The sequence below is a fragment of the Nanorana parkeri genome, unplaced genomic scaffold (genome assembly GCF_000935625.1).
Source record: "Nanorana parkeri isolate BGI_ZX_2015 unplaced genomic scaffold, ASM93562v1 scaffold511, whole genome shotgun sequence".
Lineage (NCBI taxonomy): Eukaryota > Metazoa > Chordata > Amphibia > Anura > Dicroglossidae > Nanorana > Nanorana parkeri.
The window spans coordinates 381808-407589 of NW_017306779.1; the positions used below are offsets into that span (position 1 = coordinate 381808).

At 39.4% G+C, this 25782-nt stretch overlaps 1 protein-coding gene across 1 annotated transcript in view; it reads right to left on the reverse strand.

Moving 5' to 3' along the window:
* Nucleotides 1-25782, reverse strand: part of ARAP2 (ArfGAP with RhoGAP domain, ankyrin repeat and PH domain 2) — a 235860-nt gene that overhangs the window by 98964 nt on the left and 111114 nt on the right. Inside the window, exons 16-19 of the mRNA XM_018561260.1 lie at nt 25439-25541; nt 20883-21081; nt 15865-15928; nt 6947-7110 (exon numbers count right to left, since the gene is read on the reverse strand). Of these exons, the coding sequence (XP_018416762.1) occupies nt 6947-7110; nt 15865-15928; nt 20883-21081; nt 25439-25541 (530 nt within the window). The remainder of the gene's footprint in view (nt 1-6946; nt 7111-15864; nt 15929-20882; nt 21082-25438; nt 25542-25782) is intronic.

Consider the following 25782-nt stretch of genomic DNA (forward strand, 5'->3'; position numbering starts at 1 on the left):
TTCACAACCTTTCAGATGTATACTCCTCTGGTTCTCTTAAAGGTTTTGCACAGCTGCAATCACAATATCGAAATCTAGGACGTGTGCAATTCTCTTACCCTTACCTGTTGTTAAGATACCTTTGGGATCTTCCCTTAATGTTATCTGTATCTGTCTACCCTTCCCTCTTGTCTTAGTGTCTTGATTGCTGTTGATATTATGCCCTTATGCGTATAATACTCATGCTGTACTGACTGCAACATGACACTGTGTTATAACTTTCTGTAAAATCTTAATAAAAAATTACTTGATTTAAAAAAAAAAAAAAAGAAAGAAAGAAGTGTACATTTGCTGTTGGTGCTACAGCAGAAATCGGAAAATCTTTGCAGGTGGCTTTACATTTCAAATAAATCTTCATTTCTGAACCCCCCAAAAATAAATAAAGGATCACAGATGTTTTACATTTTTTTAGTGTAACATAAATGTCTGCAAACTGATCAAAGCAGTTTACATGTCACCCATGTCACATCTGGATTACTTAATTGGGAAGTTAAGGATAATTATATCATAGTTAAAGTGACAATAACTCAGTAGTTAAATCTTAAAAATGCATTCAAGTACATAACTATTAACAACAATGCTCACTTCCTTAATGGACTACAATCTCAATATAAATGTAAACTAAAAGTGAGATTGTAGTACATCATGAGAGTGAGTTTGGAGCAGTGGCTACTTTACAACACACACAGGGACCATGGGGAACACAAGTAGCCACCCTCCAGAAGGAAGGACAGTGTCAGCACCAATTCAGAGATGATTTGAGGATCTACAGCTGAGTGATACACAAATAAGATAAATGTTTGTTAATAGTTCAGGTACTTGAATGCATTTTTAAGATTTTACTCCTGAGTTTAGTGTCACCTTAACCCTTTCCGTGTTGTAAGGCATACGGTGGAACATAACCGTTTCCAGCTGGCATTTCAGTATTCCTTACATCCCTTGCTTTCACCCCGGCTGCTCTATGCTCATGGTCAATTCAGTGACCATAAACTTATAACAGAAGGGTCCTCGGCAAATAAATATCTGTCATCAGCAGCTGACAAACCTAGGGCTCTAAACTGCTCTGTAAGCTGGCTGCATGCTCCGATCTGTGTCCCCTCTTCTCCCTGCTGCTCTTCCCCAACTGTATTGGCAGAGGCGGCGGGGATCAAAGGGGACACATAGCATTGCAGCCGTTAGGGGAATGGATAGAGCGGTGACAGTCAGGATGCTGATCGGTGATTAGAGAGCCGCTGTCAGGATGGAGAGCAGAGCTCTGTGGGCCAAGCAGTTCAGGATGCCGAGCAGAGGATCAGCAAATATGTGAAAGATTTGCTGATCCTTCCGTGTGCAGAACAAATAACTGAGCACATAGTAAGCTTACCAGAGGCGGCTCTCTAATTAGGCGAGTTAGGCGATCGCCTAAGTCCTCACGCTCACGGAGGGCCTCGCGGTCACCTAACTCGCCTAATCTAAAGCAGGGATAGACAAAGTCGGCGCTGTGGAGGGAGATAAAAAAGCACCTTTGTCGGTCTACGTGTCAGTGCGCTCCTCTGCCGGGACTTCACTCCACATTCCCCTGCTGGGACTCCGCTCCATCCGCAGCCCAGCCTGGTCTTATTAAGTGTAGCAGTGCAGCCCCAGCAGCAAGAGCAGGAGGTGAGAGGACCGGGATGAAGATCAAACACTCCATTCCTTGTGCTAATGTGTTGCAGCACGGCTGCAGGTGCTGGTCCCCTCCCCTCCTTCCTCCCGGTCAATGAGAGCTGAATGGGGCCCGTAAAGAGGATCACTGTGGGCTCCAGAGGCCCGTACTTGTGTCTGGTTTTCGTCTGCCTGCCATGCCGTGGCCTTATCAACTCCATCCCCCTGCAGCTTCCCGAGGACTGCTCACCGCAGATGTACTACTACCTGCGGAACCTGTTCTGTGTACCGAGGCACAGCCAAGTGAGTAGATATTCGAGGGGGGGGGGGGGGAATATGAGGGTGCCTGTGCTGTGTTATTCATGGGGGACACAGGCCACTCATTAGAAGTCATAGGGGGAGAACACAGCAATTCTCCACTGGATAATGACACCATGCAGTGTCTTCTGGTACCATCCCTGGGATTTGCTTTCTAGGAATTATCAAACTTTATTTATCAAACTTGAATCTACTACCAGGGACAGGCATCAAAATAGATTTTAAAGAAACCCTGTCACCAACTTAAAGCTGAACTCTAGGCAGATTTGGACATTTGTGCCATGGTGACTGCTGCTGAGTTCGGTAAACCTCTTGGGGCTCATTCACACTATCAGCAGTGACTAGTGTTTCTCAGCAGCACCAGTGATCACTAGCAGCACAGCATGCTGCACACGAAAAAATGCAACATGTCAGAGAGCACATTGCACATCACACCCACATTGTGGTGATAACAGGCCACAGAGAAAACAATTGTTTTTTGCATACCTTTACTGAATCTAAGGGGAGGTGCACAATGCATACCTAAAGGCCTCATTCACACCACTGTGGTGTGTTTTTTGCACGGTACCATGCGATTAATATTTGAATGGCACACCAACACATGCACTATTACTTCACTTCATTGTGGTACGGCATGTTGCACCACGGTAGATCACATTGTGGCTGGGAGGTGTGTTGGGGTGCAATTTCAATGAATGGCAATGCAATGCACCTGCCACACTATAACACATGGTAGGTATGTTGTGCAAAAGCTATGTGTTGCCTTCTCACACATGAGATTTATTAGAAACTGTATTGAGCAAATATAAGCGTTGTTGGGCAGGAACATTAGTGGAGAATGTTTAATTGCATTCTTTTGGGGAGGTGGCCCCATAATTTTTTTTTGCTATGGGGCCCTTTGGTTTCTAGTTACACCCCTGCATGGGGCAAGCAGCTAGAACGGGACACTGACGAACCGAGAATATGAACACTATATTGGAAGATATAATGTACAGATTCCCAGTTCATCTGTGTCCCGTCCTAAAATCATTAGTCTGTAATATTTTAGAAAAACTGTCACATGACACTAAAAAAAGTATCTTAGTACTGGCGAGTACTTGTGGAAAAGTATCGGTACTTATACTGACCTGTGTGACTGTGGGGGACATGTGTAAGCTCCTTTGTTGGAGAGACTGTTGTGACTGGTTCAGTTTTTTCTGTACTGCACTGTGGTATATGCAAGAGGTATAGTTCCTTAGGTCCTCCACTTTGACTAATTTGTTTTGCAGAACATACGGCATGTGCCCTGGCAGATTGTAATACACAGCGCACACTCACAGAGAGAAAATAGAAGCGAGCCCAGGAGCGGCTCTTTAATTAATGAAGCAGAACTGGAGAATGAGGTGATTTGAAGCCTCACCTGCGGTGGATCAGGAGGGGCACCACCATGACAAAAGAAGATAACCCAGAAGTGTGGGGTGGGGGCGGGGTGTGTGTGAATGGAGAACATCTACTGGGGGGAGTCTTTGCCCTGAGTGACGGAATGTCTAGCTTCACCACTGGCTGTGTGTAACCAGAAATGCTGCCTGCTCATTGTCATCCTGCACCCCAGCGCCTACATGTAGGCCCTGCAACTCCACACACCCTACATGCTGGACACCTAGCAATCTAGTCCGCCTGCATATCATCTCAGCACTCTCTCCTCGCTCTCCTTCCTGGCTGTCTCTCCTCGCTCTAATTCATGGCTGTCTCTCCTCACTCTCTCTCCTGGCTGTTTTTCCTCTCTCTCACCTGGCTGTCTCTCCTCTCCATCACTCTCTCTCCTGGTTGTCTTTCTTCGCTCTCTCTCCTGGCTGTATCCCCTTGCTCTATCTCCTGTATATTCTGCAAAAAAAAAATGGTGCACTGTGCTAGAGTGTTCGGGTTTCGCTGGAAGACAAGGTGGCAACCCTAATCAGCTCACCTCCCAGGTTACATGGGACCAGGGCTGGCGCTAGCATAAGGCTGAGGGTGCCGGGAAGGGGGGGACCTGTGTAGGCAAAATCTTTGCACCAGCCTTGGGCTCGCTCTAATCACTGATCATCACAGTTAATTTTTCATGATGGGTGTAAGTGGGGGCCTCACATTTGAGGTTCGCCTAAGGCCCGACAAAGTCTAGAGCCGCCTCTAAAGCTTACCATGTCACCAGTTCAGTCTTATTTGTCTGCAGTATAGTTTACAAGACAGACCTTTCATCCCCTCCTGTTCATTCATAAGTGGGGACATAAGATCACTATATGCTTAGTTTATGAATGAATAGGAGCACTCAGTACAGAGGTTTCCTGTCCATTCATAACAGTGTGCTTCTTGTTCATTTAGTGCTGGAGCTGTAGAAAAACAATTGAGGACTCTGTGTCCCCAATCTCTTTTTCTATTTCAAAGGGGAAATGTCAGGGGCTGTTTAGGTGTGTTTACATATGTATGTGGGTGCACGTAGGGGGCGGGGGACTTTAAAAAAAATTGTTTTGCATTTAAAAAAAATTATGTTACTTTAATTTTTTACTTTTTTTTACACCAACTTTATTGCTATCCCATAGAGGGCTAACAAGCCCCCTGTGTTATAGCAACTAGGGTGTGACAGGAGCAGAGATCTGTGTTCTTGGTATAACCACTTATGTGGCCGGCTGTATATGTACGGTCACCTGCAGCAAGTGGTTAAAATAACATTCATTTAACTGTGTAGCAGTGCATGGCATGTGATGCATTGCTGTGCATTGTTTTTTTTTGCCACTTATATTTTTATTGAGCATAAAGAAGATGCCATTGCCATGTGTTGTGATACACTGTATTGCGATTAAATGTATGCCTACATCATTTTATCACAACTCACACCAACACAGCACACAAACAGCACTGCAGATCAGGCGTTACCACAACAAAGATCTTGCATATTTAGTTGCATATTTACAGTTTTGCGTTCCATAATTTTTTTACCATTTCGCAATAAGGCACAATTTAAAATGTTCATCTGTTTGTTATTTATTAACTCAATATGTTTTATCTTTTAGATTTATTCAGAATCTTGTAAATTATGTTTGTTTTGTGTGTGTGCACTGATACTGATTTTAGTGTTTTTTTTAAGCATGAAAGGCTGAATATTCACTTTTCCAATCAGGAGTTTACTGTTTAATTAGTACCTGACAAGCTTCTACAGTATTTTTATTTTGTACAATTTTAAATCTGAACTCCGGGCAAACAGCTGAATAAATACACATATGAAATACATACATGGGGGCTGTTTTTCCTGCCAAAGGTATTTATATTTCTGTCCATACAATCTTGAAATTTACATTGCCCTGTCAGACAGCACAGCCAGTACGATGACACCATTTTCTCTGTAACAGGTAAGGAACAGAGTGGTGTCATGTTCTATCCCTGACTGGACAGTAAGAAAGCAGCAATTGATTGATGTGGTGATCTCTTCGCTCACTTTGCTCTGTCGTCCTATCAAAATGCTTTTTGTAAGCATATCTGCATGTAGCACACTTTATTGGCTTCAAGTTTTGCCCCTTCCTCTGCCAGTCTAAGCTCCGCTTCACAGGGGATTGCAGAAGGCTGATATCATGTCAAATTCAGGTACTTACACTACTTGCATTTTAAAAATGAATTCAATGGTTCACTAGGGCTGTCTTATATGGTGGCTTTTATAGCAGCTGAAATATCAGCTTTAATCACCTGATATGTGCTGGTTTTATCAAATCCAATGGTTTTAAGGTTTCTGATTTATTGTGACTGCCATATGCCTGTCTGAACCGTGAAATAAGACAATTTTTCCAATTGCAACATTTTATTATGTTAGTTATTTGTATTTTTTTAATCTAAAATTTTCTTGGATTATGACATAGTCCTGGAATTCAACTCTGGGCAGAAATAGATATATGTGGACAATAACTGAAAAATTGGTCTTCAGTCTTTCCAGCATGTAACACTTCTCTCCATAGGTTGTTAGGAATTGCACCAGCCCATTTTGTATGTATACAAAGGGTGTTTTATGTACTCAGCTATGGCTGTTAAATCAAAAAAAGTGAGGAGAACCAGTCAGCTAATTAAAAAATTCACTGCAATACTGTAAGAATATACAGCGATCAGTCATAACATTATGACCACCCACCTAATATTGAGTAGGACCCCTTTTGTCACCAAAACAGCCCTGAGCTTGCAGGGTGGGGCCTTCATGGATTGGACTTGTTTTTCCAACACATCCCACAGATGCTCAATTGGATTGAGATCTGAAGAATTTGGAGGCCAAGTCAACACCTCAAACCCGTTTCTGTGTTCCTCAAATCATTCTTGAACCATTTTTGCAAATGTAACAGGATGCATTATCCTGCTGAAAGAGGCCACTGCCAACAGGTAATACCGTTTCCATGAAGGGGTGTACTTGACCCTGTCGCCGGTTTACCAGTTATTCTTTGGACCACTTTTGGTATGTCCTTACCACTGCAGAGCAGGAATATCCTACAAGAGCTGCATCTTTGTAGTTGCTCTGACCAAGTTGTCATCTAGTCATCACAATTTGGCCCTTGTCAAAGTCGCTCAAATCCTTATGCTTCTTTCTGCTTCCAACACATCAACTTCAGGGACCAAATTGTTATTTGTTGCCCAATATATCCCACCCACTTCCAGGTGCTCATAACCCTCAGTGGTCATAATGTTATGGCTGATTGGTGTATCTTGCACCAGCTTGTCTTTTTTAAAATGAATTCTAATCGGTCACTATGAGTAACTTTTCACTATGCTTCACTTCAATTGCATTGCTTATAGAATACGTTTGCAGGTCTCCCGTTAAAGTGAAAAAAAGCATGCAGTAGCTACATAAAGCTTTTTTTTTTTTTTTCCCCACCGCCTTATCTTCATATATACTAAAATACACATATTTCAACAAGCTTACAAATAAATAATGTCATTCAAAAAACAATCTGCTGAACATAAACTCTGTACTACCTACCATACTGCGTAACAAATGCCATGCAGCTGTTCACAATAATAGGAATGTTGTTTTTGCAGAGCTGCTGATCCTGTAGTGCATTACCATCTGTACCTGCTGCTTTTTCAATTGCACAATGCCAGACCATGAAATCCAATACTGTATGACCATGGACGTATAATGTCCTGCACATTAGAAAATTAAGTTAAGAAAATGTATTTAGAAGGCACAAATCCACTTAAAATAAAATCAAATTTTATATATTTAAAAATACACAACGTGTGTTATAACACTAATACCATAAAACAGACACAATTTATTGATTTACAGAATAATCTACAACCCCCAAGAGGAAAACACTTCACTGGGACCAAGAGCCTCAACTTAAGGTATGCAGTACTCTACTGCTACCTACAAGTAAAACCTGTGAACCTGGCTCAAAGATAATTGGTTCTCTAAAAATGGTTATATATTCATTTATCTGGAGCCATTTTTATTTTACTTCTAATTTAGGTACAGTTAAGTGTACTGCATCTTTATTTACAACACAGCATTTCCCAATATTCTTTTTTAAATAGCACACTTGACTTTTATACATTTAAAAAAAAACATCCAATAATGTGCAATGGAAATTACTTTTTTAAGTTAAATAGCTCACAAGTGCTCAAACGCAATGCAAACTCAATACAAATACATTCCAAACACCACTGTCCATAAACTGTTGCTGCTCTATATACAAGTGAACATCCATCTCTATGACTAAACCCCTTACTGGCTGAAATGTTCACAGCACCACCAGACCGGCTCTGGATGTGTTTCTGCAAACGTATGCATGCACGTTTTTGATGCATTTTGGTGCACTTCTTTTGTTCTCAATTAATTTAGTGTGTGCTCTGGTGAGTTCTGGTGAAATGTTGGTGCATTCCAGAGAAAAAAATGCAGCATGCTGTACTTTCTTTAAAGGCTCTGGACATGAATGTAATGGTGTGACCTAGCCTCATTTAAAAAAACATTGGAATAACTGTGTATGCATTTTTTGCACAGATAAAAAATATTCTGGTCTGTAGATGATCTGGAGATGGTGTGAACAGGCCAATAAAACAAAAAAAATTCCCCTTGCAAATGTATTTGTGAGCCATGAATTCTATACTATAATCTGGCTTCACAAATATGACAGATGTACATTTCAGTTTAGCTTTCCTCCGGATGTCCTCCTAGTAATAAATGTAAGGCCTAAAGACACCTGAGATTTTTAATTAGTTAACAGTGTAAGAGAACTCATGGACAGTCACTTCGTTTGCAATATATTGTAAATAAGCCAAGTGTCAAAAGGTTTTTTTTTTCCTTATGCTAATCAATTAAAAATCGAATGTGACATTTCAGTTTTCATCCAGAGTAAAGAAAAATAAAACTCTGGTCAGCCAAGTGACATTATATGCATTGTATAAAACAGTTCTTTCCTCAGATTAGATGTATTATTAAATCTTTGCAGCTGACTTTGACTTCCCCAAATATCACCCTATTTGCAGATATTTGCAAGAAAGCTTCTCCAGTATAATGCAAATGCATAAAATGCAACACATTAAAGGATGTGATTCCAATTAATATATGAATCACATACGGTGGTTATGCCCTACGGTTTAAAAGTTCTGGAGAAAGATGTTTTAGATACTCTCTTCTGTTGTTACACACTCACAGCAAAAATATTTCAGCCGATGTACGGCTGAAATTAGCCGTACCAGCCTGAAGTGAATAGCCGAACAGTGTTCGGCTCACTTCACTTCAGATCGGTCATTCACTCGGCTGTGAATAGACCCCATAGAGTATGTACCTACAACATTGTTTAAACCTTATTTTTAAGTTTTTTGTTTGTCTTTACATTTTATGCTTTACAGTTTTTCATAAAATGGAACAACCATAATCCTGGCCATACACCTTACAATTATGTGCAGATTTTCTATGGTCAGATGGAAAAGGTGCAACAGATTCCTCCAACTACACTAAACTGTGTGGACACGGGCCGGTGTGCGCACGCGCACACTGCCCATTTGCAGTCAGCGTAAGCCCACCTTAAGGCAGTGCAGTCAAAGTGTGATCATGTACATTTCACCTGAATGCCAGCTACAGTTGTAAAAATAAAGCCATGATCATTAGAACATTTTCCTAACTGCTTTCCCTTTATGAAGACAAAGAGATTGTTATAAAGACAAGTTAATATATTATGCCTTTTAAGGCATAACATGTTATGATGCTCAGTAAATATACACAGATACAGGCATATTCCTGCTACCTAGAATTACCAATGCTCACTAACCAGTTTTAAATAGGTAATTATTTAATTATACTGCTGTGTCTAAAGCATTGTAATTGTTATTATTTTTTTTTTTTATTAGGATGCCATTTGTATAGTAAGGTATGCATTTCTGATAGATTTAACACATTTTGTAGATAAGAACACACTTAATAAAGAAGCAATAAATATTCTTCATGCTGGTGTCATCCACACAAACAATTAGGAATAAGTGAAACAGAACTAGGCTATCTGATTGCTTTAGTTCACTGTTAACTTTTTTGCAGCCAGAGCCATGCTTCTTTTTTTTGTTTTTTAACACACATGTCAAAACACACATTTTAGGCCTGATTATACAGTTTCTGAAAGCAAAGACCCTGGAGAATAAAAGGGTGACAGCTGCATTTTTTTAAAGCATATGATATTTGTGCAACTGTTTATCACACACATTTTTTTTGCAAAAAATGCATTCAAATTAAAATATTAATTAATTAGTTGATACAAAATATATAAGCAACTCGATAAAAGCCTTCACAGGTCATCAGTTTAGAACTAACCATGAATAATAGCCCTAGAACTATTGCTCTTATTGCAGCATGTGCAGTAATATGTAACGTGTGTGTGGCACAATTTGTATGTAGACACACCCAATATACACATTTAGGTACATAGGTTCATGCAAGTGAGGGTGGGGGGCTTTGAAAAAAAAATGTTTTTTATGCTATTTTCATTTTTAAAACTTTTTTACATGACTAATAACTTTTTATAGCTAATGTGTGATAGCACATTATATGTGATATGTTTTCTTTATGAAGACATTAAGGGTTTATTAGACCCCTAATGCCACCTTTCTACTCCATTTAGGATCATGGCTGATCAGCTGGCCTCTGTGGCTGGGGAAAGACAGCTTTGAACTCAAAAGTGACGATAAATGTGTTGCTTCCGGGTTCAGGCCTATCATTCCTCAGCCATTTGCAGGAGGAGAGATCAGCAAAAGAATGTCTGCTCATCTCCCTCCCATCTAGCCACTGACTCCTACTATGCCTTTACCAGGCAAACAGGAGGGCCTCCATATATCCCAGAATACATGACAGGGGTGTTGGTCAGGAGGGTGCTAATTCTGGAGCCCTTGATCAGGTGGCTGTACAGTCACCCAAATAACTTTAAACACAAAACAGTCAGCTCCTGTGGGTTTAACACAGTCCCAGCTGCTATTGCAGACCTGCTGGCCCTGTAGCACAATACAGCTGACCCAAGCTGTTTAAAAGTCCATGCTGCCACCAACGTAAGCCTTACGTTGATAGCAGCAAAGGGGTTAAGCATCCAAAGGACACCTTACCAGTTCACCTCACAATTTCAGAAAGGCACCCTGCTGCTAACTGCTGAAATTCAGCAAGCAATACCCACTGAAGACCCCACTTTTATTTATGTACAGAGTTACCATGGGATGATATTATGCATACCCTGTGACACTGTGGCCATGATAAGAAAGCATTATACTTTCTTATTAGGAGGTGTCCTATTTATGAAGTATCATACTGGGCTGATATGCCATGAGTTTTGGGTATCTTGCCCCATAAATCCCTACACCACGGGTGCAATAGGATTCTGTGAATGCAAGTGTTACTGGTTGGGTTTTCACATTCAGTTATACACATTAACATGTTGTTTGGATGTGTTTATTATATATTATTACTAATGCATATTTTTTGTTTATACATTGCAAAATGCAGGAGGAAAAACATTTAACAAAAGAAATTTCCGATACACTGAACATAGCTGATGTGTGCATTATTTTGTGCTTATTATTTATTTAGTGAGTCTTTTTGAACATATGTTAGCAAAACATAAATGCAGCATGTATGAACTTTTAAAAATACATTTCACTGCAGAGCAATGACGGGAATAAAATACAGACATTATTGTTTTTTCACATAAATTGCATTTTTCTTGAGCAAAATGCATGCTGAAGGGAGATGCACCAGTGTCAAAGGTTTAAATCAATAGTCTCTCCTGTACCGGAAGTAAACTGCAGAAGTCTACTTAAATACCATGACCCATGGAACCAGCTCATAAAAGCTCTTCAGGTCAGGTAACCCACAAGTTCTCAAACCAATGCACGACCCTTCCCAGTAGATCATTACGTACCCGAAGAATGTAAGTATATAATAGTTTACTTAAAGAAAACCTAAATTGGAAGAGTAAAGGTTGAGTTATGCTGAACATTTAGAAAATGTAAACGTGCTGAAGCAATACCATGAACAAATATTTTCTATTTTTTTTTCTTGTCTTACTCATCTTTCTTGTCTTTTGAAAAAAAAAAACATTACATTTCCTAGTATGTGAGAACTCCTAGGCAGTCCTGTGCTTACAGCCTCATAGCTGTATATCTGCAGTGTGAGATATAAGGCACTGCTGTCTCTAGATTTTGAGTGAGATTTTAAGTGAGAATTAATAATTTGGTGATGTCACTACTTTGCTGCTAACTGAAGAACAAGGCATAATAAGTCAATTATGGGAAACATATCAGATGCAGGGAGACCACATGCAATGTTGGTGACTATTTTTTTGCCCTCCACCTGCTTTTTATCCATAGTTCAGTTCAGAGGCGTAACTAGAACCTTCGATGCCCCAGTGCAAGCGTGGGACCTCAGGCAGCTACTTGTTTAAAATTTTAGTGCCGGTGTTCTGTCGAGAACGCTGACCCAGTATCTGTGTTTATGTACAGACGGGATTAACGAGGAAACCGGCATTTATTTACAAAGTATTTGTTTGTAATGGTTAATTGTGACCGTTAATGATATGCCGTCCATGGCAGTAAATGATGGGTGGCAGGAAATGATGGACAGAATATTATTATCGGTCACAATTAACGATTTAAACAAAATACTTTGTCAATAAATCCCGGTTTCCTCGATAATATTGGTCTGTGTGTAAGAGCAGATGCTGAGGTCGGAAAATTCGACTAGGTCCGCGTTCTCGACAGAACACACGGTATCTACGTTTAGTATCGGGGCATTTTCACGAGTATGAATACTTGTGAAAATGCACAGTATTAACACTGGTGTATCCCTACTTAAAAATATAATGCATTGCTGGGACTTGTAGTCCTACATAGTTGGAGCTATTCTGCATTGCTGTATGATGATTATACAGCAATGCAGAATACCACCAGCTATTCGGGACTACAAGTCCCAGCAATACATTATAATAAAAGTAAGGTATGCAGAATACCACCAGCATCCAAACCCCACCCTATAATGCATTGCTGGGACTTGTAGTCCTACATAGTTGGTGCTATTCTGCATTGCTGTGTAATCATCATACAGCAATGCAGATTACCACCAGCTGTGCTGGACTACAAGTCCCAGCAACACATACACACACTCTCTCTCTCTCTTCCCAGAGCCCCCTCCCACTCCAAACTTACCTTCCCTCTCCTGCAGGCCCATGGCCCTCTTCCTCGTCTTGGCGGCCAGGGGGCGGAGCTAAGAGGCAGCCCTCTTAGCTCCGCCTCTAAGGGGCGGGGCCATCTCATTCTCCGGGATCAGTGACAGCGTCTCCAGTCCTTTCGCACAGCCGCCCGTACATGCTGCGGGTGGCTGTGTGACAGGGAAGGAGCGGCACGATCGCGCGGGGGGGGGGCCTCTACGTCCTTGCTGGGCCCCCCCAAGTGGCGGAACGCCAGGGCCCGGTCGCAATTGTGACCGCTGCGACCCTGGTAGTTCCGCCAGTGGTTCAGTTCTTCTTTAAACCCTTTTTTACTAATTTTCATACCATGGTCACAAGAGCCTCAGTTATTTTAACTATGTGTTTGGCCAGCAGTTAGAACTTATAATGTTATGCCTATCCCACCTCAACCTAACCATTGAACCATCACATTCTCAAACAATTCATCCCCACACAGCTACCTCCTCATGTATCATTTCCCCCTCCTCTTTCAGATTGTAAGCCCTCAGGGGCAGGGCCCTCCTTACCATCCTGTCTTGAATTGTATTGTAATGTCTTCCTTATATTGTAAAGCGCTGTGCAAACTGTTGGCGCTATATAAATACTATGTAATAATAATAATGTGCCTGCCTGTTAAGAGCCCCAGTAAGCAAATTAAGCTCAACTCCCACATGTCTACACATTCAACCAGCCAGTTAGAGCTCTTTCCTGATTTAAAAATCATCCAAAGCATTTGATAACACATATTTGACAGTTAACATATGGGGTCAAAAGTAAAATAGAAAATGTTTAAATACACTGATAATTGACAAATACACTGTGAGAAAATAAAATAGTTAAAAGAATACACAAGCTATGAAAAACATAACTATTTGCTTATAGATCCACAGTAACCTTGTAATAGAAGAGCCATTGCCTGTAAATGAATAACATTGCTGAGAAATCACAGTCAAAGAGCCCCTGACATGCCATAAATATAAGCTCTGCCACCCATTCTGTAGTAAATTAATCACTTGTAAAGTTTGTGGTTAGAGCTGTCTTCCTGCCTCTAGTCTTGAGTTATTGTTATTGCATGGTCTAAATAAAATGATTGCAGAGCCTTGTATATAAAACAGCAGTTTCACATTTACCTCATTTAACAGAACCTTTGATTAGTTTGAAAAGAAAGTTATTCAGCTGTTAAAATATTACTCAGATGCATTGTCTGCCTAGAATATCAGTAAAGTTCCACTCAGTTGCTTCTGCAACACAGACTGGCATTGCCTAAAAGCATTATATTGTTAAGCTTTTTCATTTGATTTACTTTGGCTTTTTTGTTAGTTTCTTCTGCTTTATGTATTTATTTTTTTGCTTTTGTTATTGTAGATAACTTACTTCACTATGCCAAATTCAAAGTTCACCAACCTCATTCAATCTTGATTCATTACAATACATTTGTTTCCTCCTTCCCAATAAAATGTATAGGTAAAGATGTGCACACTGCTAAAACTATATGCTGTCCTCTTTTTGTAAATGTGCAAATAGTTTTTTTATAAAGATTCATATTTGTGCACTGGATTAAGAGCAATGTGAACCTGGAATTCTGTTAAACCAATTCCACATTAAAATACTAATTTAATAAAGTGAGCATTAAGGCTTTTGAATTAAGAAACACTTTAGCAGAAAACCCTTGGAACATGCACTAAAGTGTATTTATAGTGAAAATGTTTTTTGTTTTGGATAGAGTAGGAAAGGATTAAAATCTCTGTCAGGTTTTGTTTGTGCTGTCTGTGTCCCACTAGGGAGATTTTACTTCAGTTCTTCCATCTTACAAATTCCCCATCTTAGACATCTGTCTTCAGAACATTTGTCCTCATTTGATAATTAATGCTCACCATCTACTCCAATGACAAATGTTTTGGGTTTCTCCTCACTTTCAGTCTTGTGGACCAATGGCCCCCAGGAGAAACAGCAAGGTGCATCAAATGTACATTGAAAAAACAGCTACTTTAATTGTGGCATTAAATATTGTAAACATATTGATACACACTAATAATGATAGTAATATTTAAATATTTATGGAAATACTCAAAGGTCAAAGAACTGTCCCCCACAACTGCACAGGAATGAGTGCATAGACTAACTAAAGAAGCATTGAAACCACCTCTCCACCCTCAGGACCATTGCTCTTGTCCCTGGTTCTTGTTGATGATGGTGCCATTCTTTGTTATTCGGTACACTTGCCGTTGTGAGGGGACGCTCTTTGCAGTTATGAGGGGACCCGGTCCTGAAGAAGCAGAATCAACTGCAAAAAGTGTTGATATGGGTCCATCAATACTTGTTTACATTTATCATGTACATGAATGTTAATTCTCTAACTGTTATGGATTGTGAAAATTACCAAAGCTTATGATTTCATTAGCAAATCATGTTTGGTTTTTATTGGGAATACTAATAAAACTTGATATTTTTATCTGTATCTATATGTTTACAACCTTTAATGTCATAAGTAAAGCCCCTGTTTTCACACGTAAATGTTAAACATACCATGGGATGGTGGCAGTTGAAGAATATTAACATTAACATTACACTCTTTATATTACATATTATGTAACAATGTGTATCTCCAAGCACAACGGGGCCTAGATAGCAATAGAAAATTGACACATGGTCTAACCCTTTCACTCTCTATCCAAAATAAAGAGAAAAAAAATGACTTTCCATACACTTAGACGGGAAACCAGAAACTCCTAAAATATCCTATAACCTGAATGGCAAAGCATACTAGGCATTCCTTGTCATTTAGAATAGCACATTCAAAATCAACTAGAAACATTTCTAATATTGTGGAAGGTAAATGAAAAAACTCTATCACTTCTGAAAGAAAAAAGTAAATATAAACTAGGTTGAGTTGTCTTAGGTTGAGGTAATTAATGTAATAGTTAGAATATCTGAGCATTGGATTAGCAGAAATTTAAGACAAGAATTGCTGTGTACAATCCTATTTTAGCAGACTGCTCTGCTCACATTTGAAAAATTGCTTCATATATCTATGGTAACCATTATTTTGGTGGGGGAGATAAACAAGAAAATGTTTTGCCCTGCAAGTGATGTTGGACAGTCCTCAAAAAATAAAAATCCCCTTTGCTATCACAGGTAGAGTGCACATCCATAGAAGGAGGAAAAGGGGAGGGAAAAAGAAATGGAAAACATATCCTACCTTCCATTTTCAACCAACAACAAAATATTAATTTTCTCTCCATTTTCAACAGATGATGTTTTTGCTAGAATAAAAAAAAAAACATATGTTCAACTACTTTAATTTAACAGCTTTAGCCTAGTTTACAATATTGATATCTATTTTCCAAAATTGATTTTATTAGTAACAGTTAACATAGAAATAATTAATTGCTAGGTGTAACATACTCACCTATCATCACTCCAGCTCTGATGTTCAGCGCCGCCTCCCTGACTGTTAGAAGCTGAGGCATCATCCAGCTCCTCCTGCCCAGCTGACTTTAGCCAGAAGGGACAGTTGTTCAGTGTTCAAGCAATGTTCTGACACTGAGCAGGTGTACTCAGAGAACTCATCATCCTGACTACTGCAGCAGACAGTTCCCCTCTCCTTCCTGGCAATTCGCTACATTCACCTCCACTAGTAGCTATTTCATTCCACTCTCCATCCTGGCAGATAAGCAGCATCTCATCCACTCACATTCATTACAACTCCTTTAAAGTCTACTAGTCCTCTCTTTTCCTACTCAAATCGGGAAGTGTATGACATAAGATGCACTGTCTCTTCTGTTGCTGTTCATAGGCCACCTACATCTCCATATCCTACCTCCCTATACAGCTTCCAAGAAGGCCTCCATGTTGAAAAGAACAGTGAAACTAGAGCCTGTCTGCAAAACCGCAAGCACTTTTACTCAATACTGCCTTTCATAAAAATGTGTTTATGATTATGAAGTGAAGTCAACTTCCACTGTTACTTTATGAGTTGCTGAACTGTGAAGTGAATCAACTTCTACTGTTTATGTTGTTGAGTTATATGCCAAGTAGCAGGGCTGTAGAGGAACGCATGCTGAACATTAGTATTTCCTAATTATAAATCGCTGGCTGTAACTCCTCATCTTTATCTAAGAATGGACTGTTCTACTAGTGAATCATATACAAGTGGCTTATAAAGAAATATAGTCACTCAATTACTGAAGGTTTTCTGCCAAAATTGACTAATATTTGGAACTATTCATAAGTCTCTCCACTTGACCAAAGTCTCAATTCCAGATGAAGAAAAACAGCCCAAAAGCATAATGCTGCCACCACCCTGCTTCACTGTGGGTATGGTGTTCTTTTGGTGATGAATTTTTTTGTGCCAAAAATTATTGTAAGAATTATGGTCAAAAGGTTCAATCTTTGTCTCAGACCATACCACATTTTCCCACATGATTTTGTTAGGTTGTGTAGGTTTTTGAAAAATGCTTAGATGTTTTTCAAATGTAGTACCCAACCAGTACTTGCTAGAAATGACTGCAGCTCATTTAATGTTACTGTACGCCTCTTGGCAGCCTCCTGGACCAGATTTCTTGTTTTTTCATCAATTGTTCTTGGTAATTACAGTTCTCCCATTGCACAACAGACCAGAATTCCACCATAGTATGCAAGTGGGTGCTGGAATGACATGGGGATGGCGCAACACATATTCAAACATAGAGAAAATAGTCACCCGCACACCAAGGTCTAATACATCAATATGTCCTTTTATTGATGTCAGATACACATGGCATCATATGTAGAAGCCATTCTTAGTAATGTCACTGTTGTGCCATATTTTCTACACTTGTTAAAGACAGTCTTCACTGTGTTCCATGGTATATCTAATGGCTACAGCTCGCGGTATACTGAGACGCCCCAGCCAGAGTGGATCCCGACATCGATGTCGAGATCCGCCCAGCTGCGTGAGTGACAGCTGGCTCTGCCTATCTAGAGGCAGAGCCAGCTGTACCCGCCCCTTCAGCGCTGGTGGATTGGAGTGGGGAGGGGGGAATCCAGCCCCTCCCCTGTCACGGCAGAGAGCCGTGACGGGATCTAGAAGTAAGCGAACACCAGTATGTGTTCGCTCACTTCCCGATCTACTGATCCGACCTGTGACAGTCTCATTGTCACAGGTCGGCTAGAACTATGAGGTGAGTGAAAAGCACTCACCTCCATAGTTCTCCTTTAAGTGGAAATAGATACAGTGGACTAACAGTAGATTATGAACTGTATATAAAGTAATATAACTTGTTGCAAGCATGAAATAAAAGTTTTTTTTGGAATAAGAGGCACTAGCACTTAATTGTGGTGGTTTATTATAATTTCACATTGAATTTATTTTGCTATATGGTGGAACACAGAGTTGTTCATCATATACTGGTTATTGTGAGAGCTAACATTTTGTATGCACCATATTCACTGTCTGTGATGTATATGTAAAGCAGAACTCCAGACAAATCAAATCCTAAGCCTTGCAGTGGAACTTCCCCCACACACAACGGCTAAGTGCTTGTTTTCTCTAAGGGCTAAAATAAAAGAGTTATACTCACCCGGACTATGATCATGCCTTGCTCTTAGACCGCTTGCTTCAACCTCACTCTCTGTGCTCCAGCAGTCTAAAGTCCTGTTAGTCACTTTGTCCAATACAATGTTTGGATGTGAGGACACTGAAGGAAATAACATTGCTGGAACACAGGAAGAAACAGGCTGGAGGGAGTGGTGTAAGAGCAAACCGGGATAGTGGTTTGGGTAAGTACAACTTTGTTATTTTAGCAAATAAGACAAAATGAGACAAAACAAGCATGGGGGTAGCCTCACTGCAAGGGTTAAGATTTGATATGCTCTTTTAAGTTCTGCTTAAATGATGGATTTTGCACTTTCATGCAAGCTATCAATTTTTTCTAAATGTAGACAGATAGGGAAAGAAGGTAAGCATTGTAGTATTGATTGACTTGCATTAGATGAGTGGTATTGTTTTCATTTTGCAAAAATTAGCAAAATCAAAGGGTATGTCTTTTGTTTGCTCGGAATAAATAATCATGTTCTGCTTTCTGTATCTGTATGTGTTTTCTCTGAATGTTTACATTTTTAAATTCCTGATGTCCATAAAGGTATTTTTGGTTTATATCTTTGTATATACACTATTTTGCCAAACGTATTGGGACACCTGCCTTTACACGCACATGAACTTTAATGGCATCCCAGTCTTAGTCCGTAGGATTCAATATTGAGTTGGCCCACCCTTTGCAGCTATAACCGCTTCAACTCTTCTGGGAAGGCTGTCCACAAGGTTTAAGAGTGTGTCTATGGGAATGTTTGACCATTCTTCCAGAAGCGCATTTGGGAGGTCAGGTACTGAAGCTTCCACTTTGTTATAATACCATATAACAAACCAATACTCCTGTGAGCGACCTATTCTTTCACAAATGTTTGTAGAACCAGTCTGCATGCCTCTGTGCTTGATTTCATACACCTGTGGCAATGGAAGTGATTGAAACACCTGAATCCAATGATTTGGAGAGGTGTCTCAATACTTTTGGCAATATAATGTATGTTGTATATCAGTGTATATTTCCTTGGGAATCACTGCAGAACCTTAAAGTAGTATTAAACTCCAACTTGTTTTCAAAAAGTAGTCTAGCGCAAACAAATATACATTGCCCATTCCTTTACATTTTATTTATTATTTATTCCTTTACATTTTTGCCCAAGCACTTACAGGCATCATGTTTCCAAATACCTGGCTCAAACTCTCTCAGCTCAGCTTCCCTGAGCTTTCTGTCCAGTACAAGATCACAAGGGACAGATCAAACTCCAGCAGCTGTACTAGCGTGTACTAGCTTGGAGAAGGAAGAAAGTATAAGTGGGGAGCAGAAAGCAGGTGGATAGTTTGCCTTGTTCTGCCTGTTTTTTTGTGGAGACATACACAACTTATTAGCACAAACAAGGGTGGCTCCATAGTGCCCTGCAAGAGAAAGGATCCATCCTAAAACAGGATATCAGATGTTCCTGTTCACACAGCATACTGAAAAAAAACTTAGAAAAAATGTCTTACCTTTTAAATGTTTTGTTAACTCAGGCAAGATAGCCGATTCCAGGTTTTTCTGAGCCATTTCACAGTAGCCTGTTCTTATAGAAAGGCTTGGGGCTGAAATGTATTCATTAACATAGAATGGAGAAGCCACCTCAGAACCCTCACCCCTCACAGCCCCTCCTAACAGTTCAAAGAAATAGAAGCAAGATGACATTTTAACCCATAAATCCCTAACCCAAGCAAAACCAATTTAATCTGCAAGAATCATTTTTTATTTTTATTTTTTTAGGTTATGCTATGTGAATTGGAACATATAACAAATATAAAATAGGTATTATTTCAATTTGGCGGCAAAAGCAGAAATACATTTTAAAATAAACTTTGCCAAGGTGAGAGCAAGGGGAGCTGAGCTGCTGAGAAAATGACTTAAATTACTTCAGTACTTCTGTTGTGAACATCAAGGACAAATTGCTGCCTATTATGTTTAACAACTTGAATATTCATAGTCTGATCACAGGAATACTTTAGAACTGTTTTGAACATTTTAACTTCAATGGTGATACAGAAGGAAGAAAGAGAAGAAAGGAAGACATGTTACAACATGTGCACTCATCGTTGTTCTTTCTGACTTTAAAACCTTTGCAGTGTTCGGTGGATAGTATTAGTAGCTAAATGGTTGGCACAAATGTTTCCTGGGGTTGGCTGCTAAACTACAAGTCAAACTTTTTGGGATGGAGCAGGCAATGTCGAGAACCTTTGGCAGATTTTTATTGTTGTGTCCCTATTAGAGAAATTGTCCTCTAACTTCCTGTTCTGCTGACTGAAGTCACCTGGGGGACAGAAAGTGAGGGGAAATTAACACACACAGAGACACACACACTTACACACACATACTTTTTTAGCAGAGTGGAGAAATGTTAGAACCTCTAAGGGTTTTGCTGTTTGGGACCTTGCAGGAGGATTTCCCCTCACTTACCAGTCACCTGTAATACTTAAATTACCTCAAAGACAGCACAAACTGGAAATAAAGAAGACAGTTTCAAAATGTTTCTTACTCTTTTTAAAACTACAAAAAAGAAAGACATTTGGGCAAAATTCTTCTCTAGATTACTCTATAATGCATACAAGTCTGGATAAATGACATAACAGAATTCTAAATTATATTAGCTTACTAAGTTCCTGTAGTTTCTTTAATTGTATGGTTTCTCTTTGAAAGTTTTCTTGCCTGTGACTATAATGCAGAGAGTTTTTTTCCAAGGCAAACCATCCTTCTTTCCATTCCATGAGAGTATATGAATCCTTGTAATATAAAAATCCGAGAACATCAAAGTCTAATTCTACTAAAGACTCGTTCCCAGTAGGCACAAAATTCTGCAAACAAAAGCCAAAAAAAGGGAAAATTATCATTCTAATTTCTAAATAGTTACACAGCAAAGCTTAACAAAGCCCAATGGGTTAAATCAGTGTTTCTCAATGCTGTCCTCATATCCAACCAAGGATGAGCAAAATTGAGAGGTTTCATCTCCCTAAAATCTTGGTGAAAATCTGGAAATTGCATTAGGCAATAAGGAACTTGAAATTAAGGTGCTTTTTGTGGTTTTAAGGATGCAATTGCCTTTAAAATGACCATGTCACCACAGGATAAGTGTTAGGGTGACACCCCCTGGCAGGTGACAGAGGCTCACCCGACAAAAGCAAAATGTTTCCCAGCACACTTACCAGCTAACCTGCAAAAAAAATATTGTCTAACTTTTAGGGTTAAAAACAGAGGTTTTAGCTGCACAACTTTAGCAAAATATGTGGAAGCCGCACCGCCTCATCAAGGCCCCTCTGTGTAGAATGTTCCTAAGATTATTCTATGAGAGCCTCCATCTTGGAGCATATATAAAGCAAAAGATGAATTGGGTGGAGGTTCGCCAGGAGCTAGCCCATTCCTCCTTAAAGGCACAGGGACACACCAGAATCCCTGCACATCACAATGGCAGATGAAGCCCACAGTGTGTCCCCATACCAAATCCAAAAAGCAATACAAATGGCATAGGCACTCATCAATTTATAACTAGCTTTAAAGTAGGGTGCACATGCAAGTGCTTTACACAATACAAAAGCAAAATGTTTCCTAGCACACAATAAAAAAAAAACAATTACACTGTCGAACTTACTTTCCTTTACTTTGCACCTTACTTCAAAGCTGAAAAAGGAATTGATGAGTGTGTTTGCCACTTGTATTGCTTACAGGCTCACCTGAGGTGCAGAGTTTAAGCAGCAGTCAATTTTCACCAGAGCTCCTAATGGTAGAGATTGTTTTCTTTGCTTGTCGGTACCAAGTCCTCAGGATCACCCTGCCAAGAAATGAGCAAGAACAGGAAGGCTCCAATGTGGAGATAGTAGACCAAAGTGTGGTCAGGCAGGGGTCCAACCAGGTGATAATCAGAATACTGTTCGGCGATCCAGGTCAGCAGCCAGTAGACAGAAGACAAGACAGAAGACAAGAGCATAGTCATATCCAGGCAGGGGTCGAGGCAGGCGACTAGCAGAGAATAGTCAGGCAGTCTAGGTCAGCAACGAGCAGTCGACAGGCAAGGCCGGAGATTAGAGCATAGTCGGGTCCAGGCAGAGTTCAGGGGAGGCTGCAAGCAGAGAATGGTCAGGCGGTCCAGGTCAGCAAACAGAAACAACTTTAGTATTATAGTTTTTTGCATGAACAGGGTAGCTGGTTTGAAGACACAGGACCAGCCACTTCCAAAGCTGGTGCTTAAATACCCCTCTGAATCAGAGCATCACACACCCAGCACCATTTTAGGGCATACTAAAGTTCAGGCATGGATTCTGTAAATGCCATTAACAGTACTGTCAGAGCTCTTGTGAGAGGAGGACTTGATGGACTAATGTCTTTATTCAACCTCAAATACTATGTAACTATGTAACTATGTAATGGTGGGTCTTCTGGAAGTCCTGGCTGAGATTCTCAGAGAAGTTCTTTAAATCCTGCCACAGACTCTGCGAGTACCAATCAGCTTTTCTAAATAGTCACCTGTAAAAAAAAGCTTGGAAATTTACACCTTTGCAGCTAACCATGTATTGAAAAGTTGTTGCTTCTCTGCTCAGTTTTTTCAGATCAGTTAAATACCTGCACCCCCTGGTGTGTGCTGTGATTCCTCCCTATGGCCCATACGTCCTATACGGACCTAGAAATCAGCGGTAGGAACCATATTGGCCTGTGGGGGATCAAGTTTTCTACACACTTGGAAGTGTAGACAACTTAAACAAGCTAGGGGGCTGAAAAGCGGTGGCTTTTTTAAGACAAAAGTCACCTAATAGTTTATTATATCTAAGTTTTTTTGATTCTGTGGTGAAAGGGTCATTTTAAATTGCTAATGAGGGTTAGGCATGCTCCTTTAACTTATCGTGGACCTGTTTTGTGCCATAAAACAGCCTCTCATTATTGTGTCTTCATTTTGCATTTATTTATTTTACAGAAATAAAAACAGTGGAAAAAATTGTGACAGTACACAAAAACACTCAAATACACAAAAAATCCTAAAATAAAACAAACAACTACAAAGAATGCTACATGAAAAAAACTAAACAATCCGCACTCCAGCAAAATAATTTTAGCAAAAATAATTCCGCTCATCCCTGCAACAGTTCATATTTTGTGTATATTATGTCTACGTGGGAAGCAGATTCTGATGGTACAGTAGTTACTTCACGCGTGTATATGTGAGATTAACTGCAAGTAATGCACTGGTTTCTGGAAAATACTAATTGGCTCAATGTTTTATGTTGTTTTTGTGCAGCGCTTGAATGGTAGAGGCTCGGTACTGCCAAAAAGTAAGTTAGCAAATGACAGTTTAGCCTAAAGCATGTTGTTTGTTATTAAAGTATAAATAGATTCAGACAAATCCATGAATCTTTGAATTGGAAATAATTGCAAATATTTGCTATTTTCTTAAGTCTGACATGTCCAAACTGTGAAGAATCATACAATTTTTGAGTCAAGACTGACTGGATTTCTAAATTCTCCCCAAATATTATGGATACATTGATGAATCAGTATTTCCTTCTTAACAAATAGCAATTATTCTATAAGGTGCAGTCAATTATTTTGTGGATTAAACATGTATTGGCCAGTAAATCATCTCTAACCAGAATGATTCACATTAAATTAGTTATGCAATGGTTTAAAGTATACCTAAACCCAAGGACAAACTACTCCTTGGATGTGGAGGCTGCAATTTCTCAGGTTTACAACATTTTTAGCAAGTACAGAAAATATCTGTTGATCTACCCAGAAAGACAGTGTTCTTGAATTTCCTGTGAGCATAACTGAAAGCAAAAACAATGTTATTTTTTTTGTTTTTTTCTCTGAGCTTCCAGTCTTCACATCCCCAATGTAATGGGGGACTCATCCATCCATTACTCACCTTTCTCTCACCTGCCTCTGATGTAAAGGGAAAGGGAGGGCTTGGCAATTTAAACATTGCCATGTGATCACTGTCATACCCAATTACAGAAATCACTGGACACAGAGCTGGTCCAATCGACTCTCTCTAAAGCCCCGGCTCTCTACTGTCTAATGACAGTGGGGGTAGCAGCTACAATGGTAGAACATATGGGTACATCCTCCTGGAAAATGGGGCAGTGACCTGACCATACTGGTGAAACTCGAATAATTAGAATATCGTGCAAAGTTCATTTATTTCACTAATGCAACTTAAAAGGTGAAACTAATATATGAGATAGACTCATTACATGCAAAGCAAGATAATTCAAGCCGTGATTTGTCATAATTGTGATGATTATGGCTTACAGCTCATGAAAACCCCAAGAACCCCAAATCCACAACCTCAAAAAAGTAGATTATTACATGCAATCAATAAAACAAGAACATAGAACAATATCTGACCTCTGAAAAGTACAAGCATGCATAAGTACTCAGTACTTGGTTTGGGCCCCTTTTGCAGCACTTACTGCAATTACTTTTGCACGATATTCGAATTATTCGAGTTTCACCTGTATATCTACAGTGGATGGTCCACAGGTGTCTAATGTGGAACGATTACTTAAATATTATTGTGTAAGGAAAAATAAATCAATATGACACCATTTTATAAATATCAATAACTGTAGAAATGTGTTAAAATTTCAGGTAAAAAATAATTACATTTGCCTTTTCCTTGTTTATTTGCTTTATTATGACAAAAACAAAGCTCTCTCTTCTACAGCATCGGACTTGTTTAGTATCGGGCATGTGGGCATTTTGGGCCAGAAGTCACATCTATTTGCTAAATGTAGTAAATGTGATGCCATTTTTTGATATATATTACCCCAAACCAGAAGAATTGGAGTTTCAACATGCAAACCTATAAATAAGAAAGAGCAGGCACTTGCATAGCCATCTTTACTGATTATACCAATAACAATTAAGGTAAAGTAGATTCCTTTAACACATGCTTCTTTTGAAACCACTGTGTGCATTTTTTTTGATTATTTTGGTAAATTAAATACCCAATAGTTTTTTTTTTCAACATATCACAGATATTGTTGCATTTACAGTTTTATAAGTTGTCTAGATAATTTCCCTTTAGCACAGTTACACTAAAAAATATTTACATATTGAAAAAAATGAAATTAAAGCTGGCTCTTTTGAGAGCATACAGTTAACGCCAATTTATTTTATGCTAATGCCCGAGGCATAGCTTTATCAGATAATTATCTGCATTACCTTAGATAGTGCCTTGGCCCATTCTCGCTGAGACTCTGCATTTTCAGCTCCAAAAAGAAACATACGTTCTGACAATACGTATATCTCAAAGGTAAAGATGGCCCTAGAGCAAAGAAAAAAAACTGTTTTATTTAGATTGTATAATCTAACATAGCCAGAGGCTTAATTCCCTTCAATAGTGTTTGCTATTTCATGCACTACTCATTTTTGTTAGTGGAGAGAAAAAGAATTAGGCAATATTGTTTGATATACTGAAACCTTGAAAAATAACTGTATTTAGTGTACTTACATTCTGTATATGACTTCTCACATTTTTCTTTTACATCTTTTGCAAAGAATCCAAA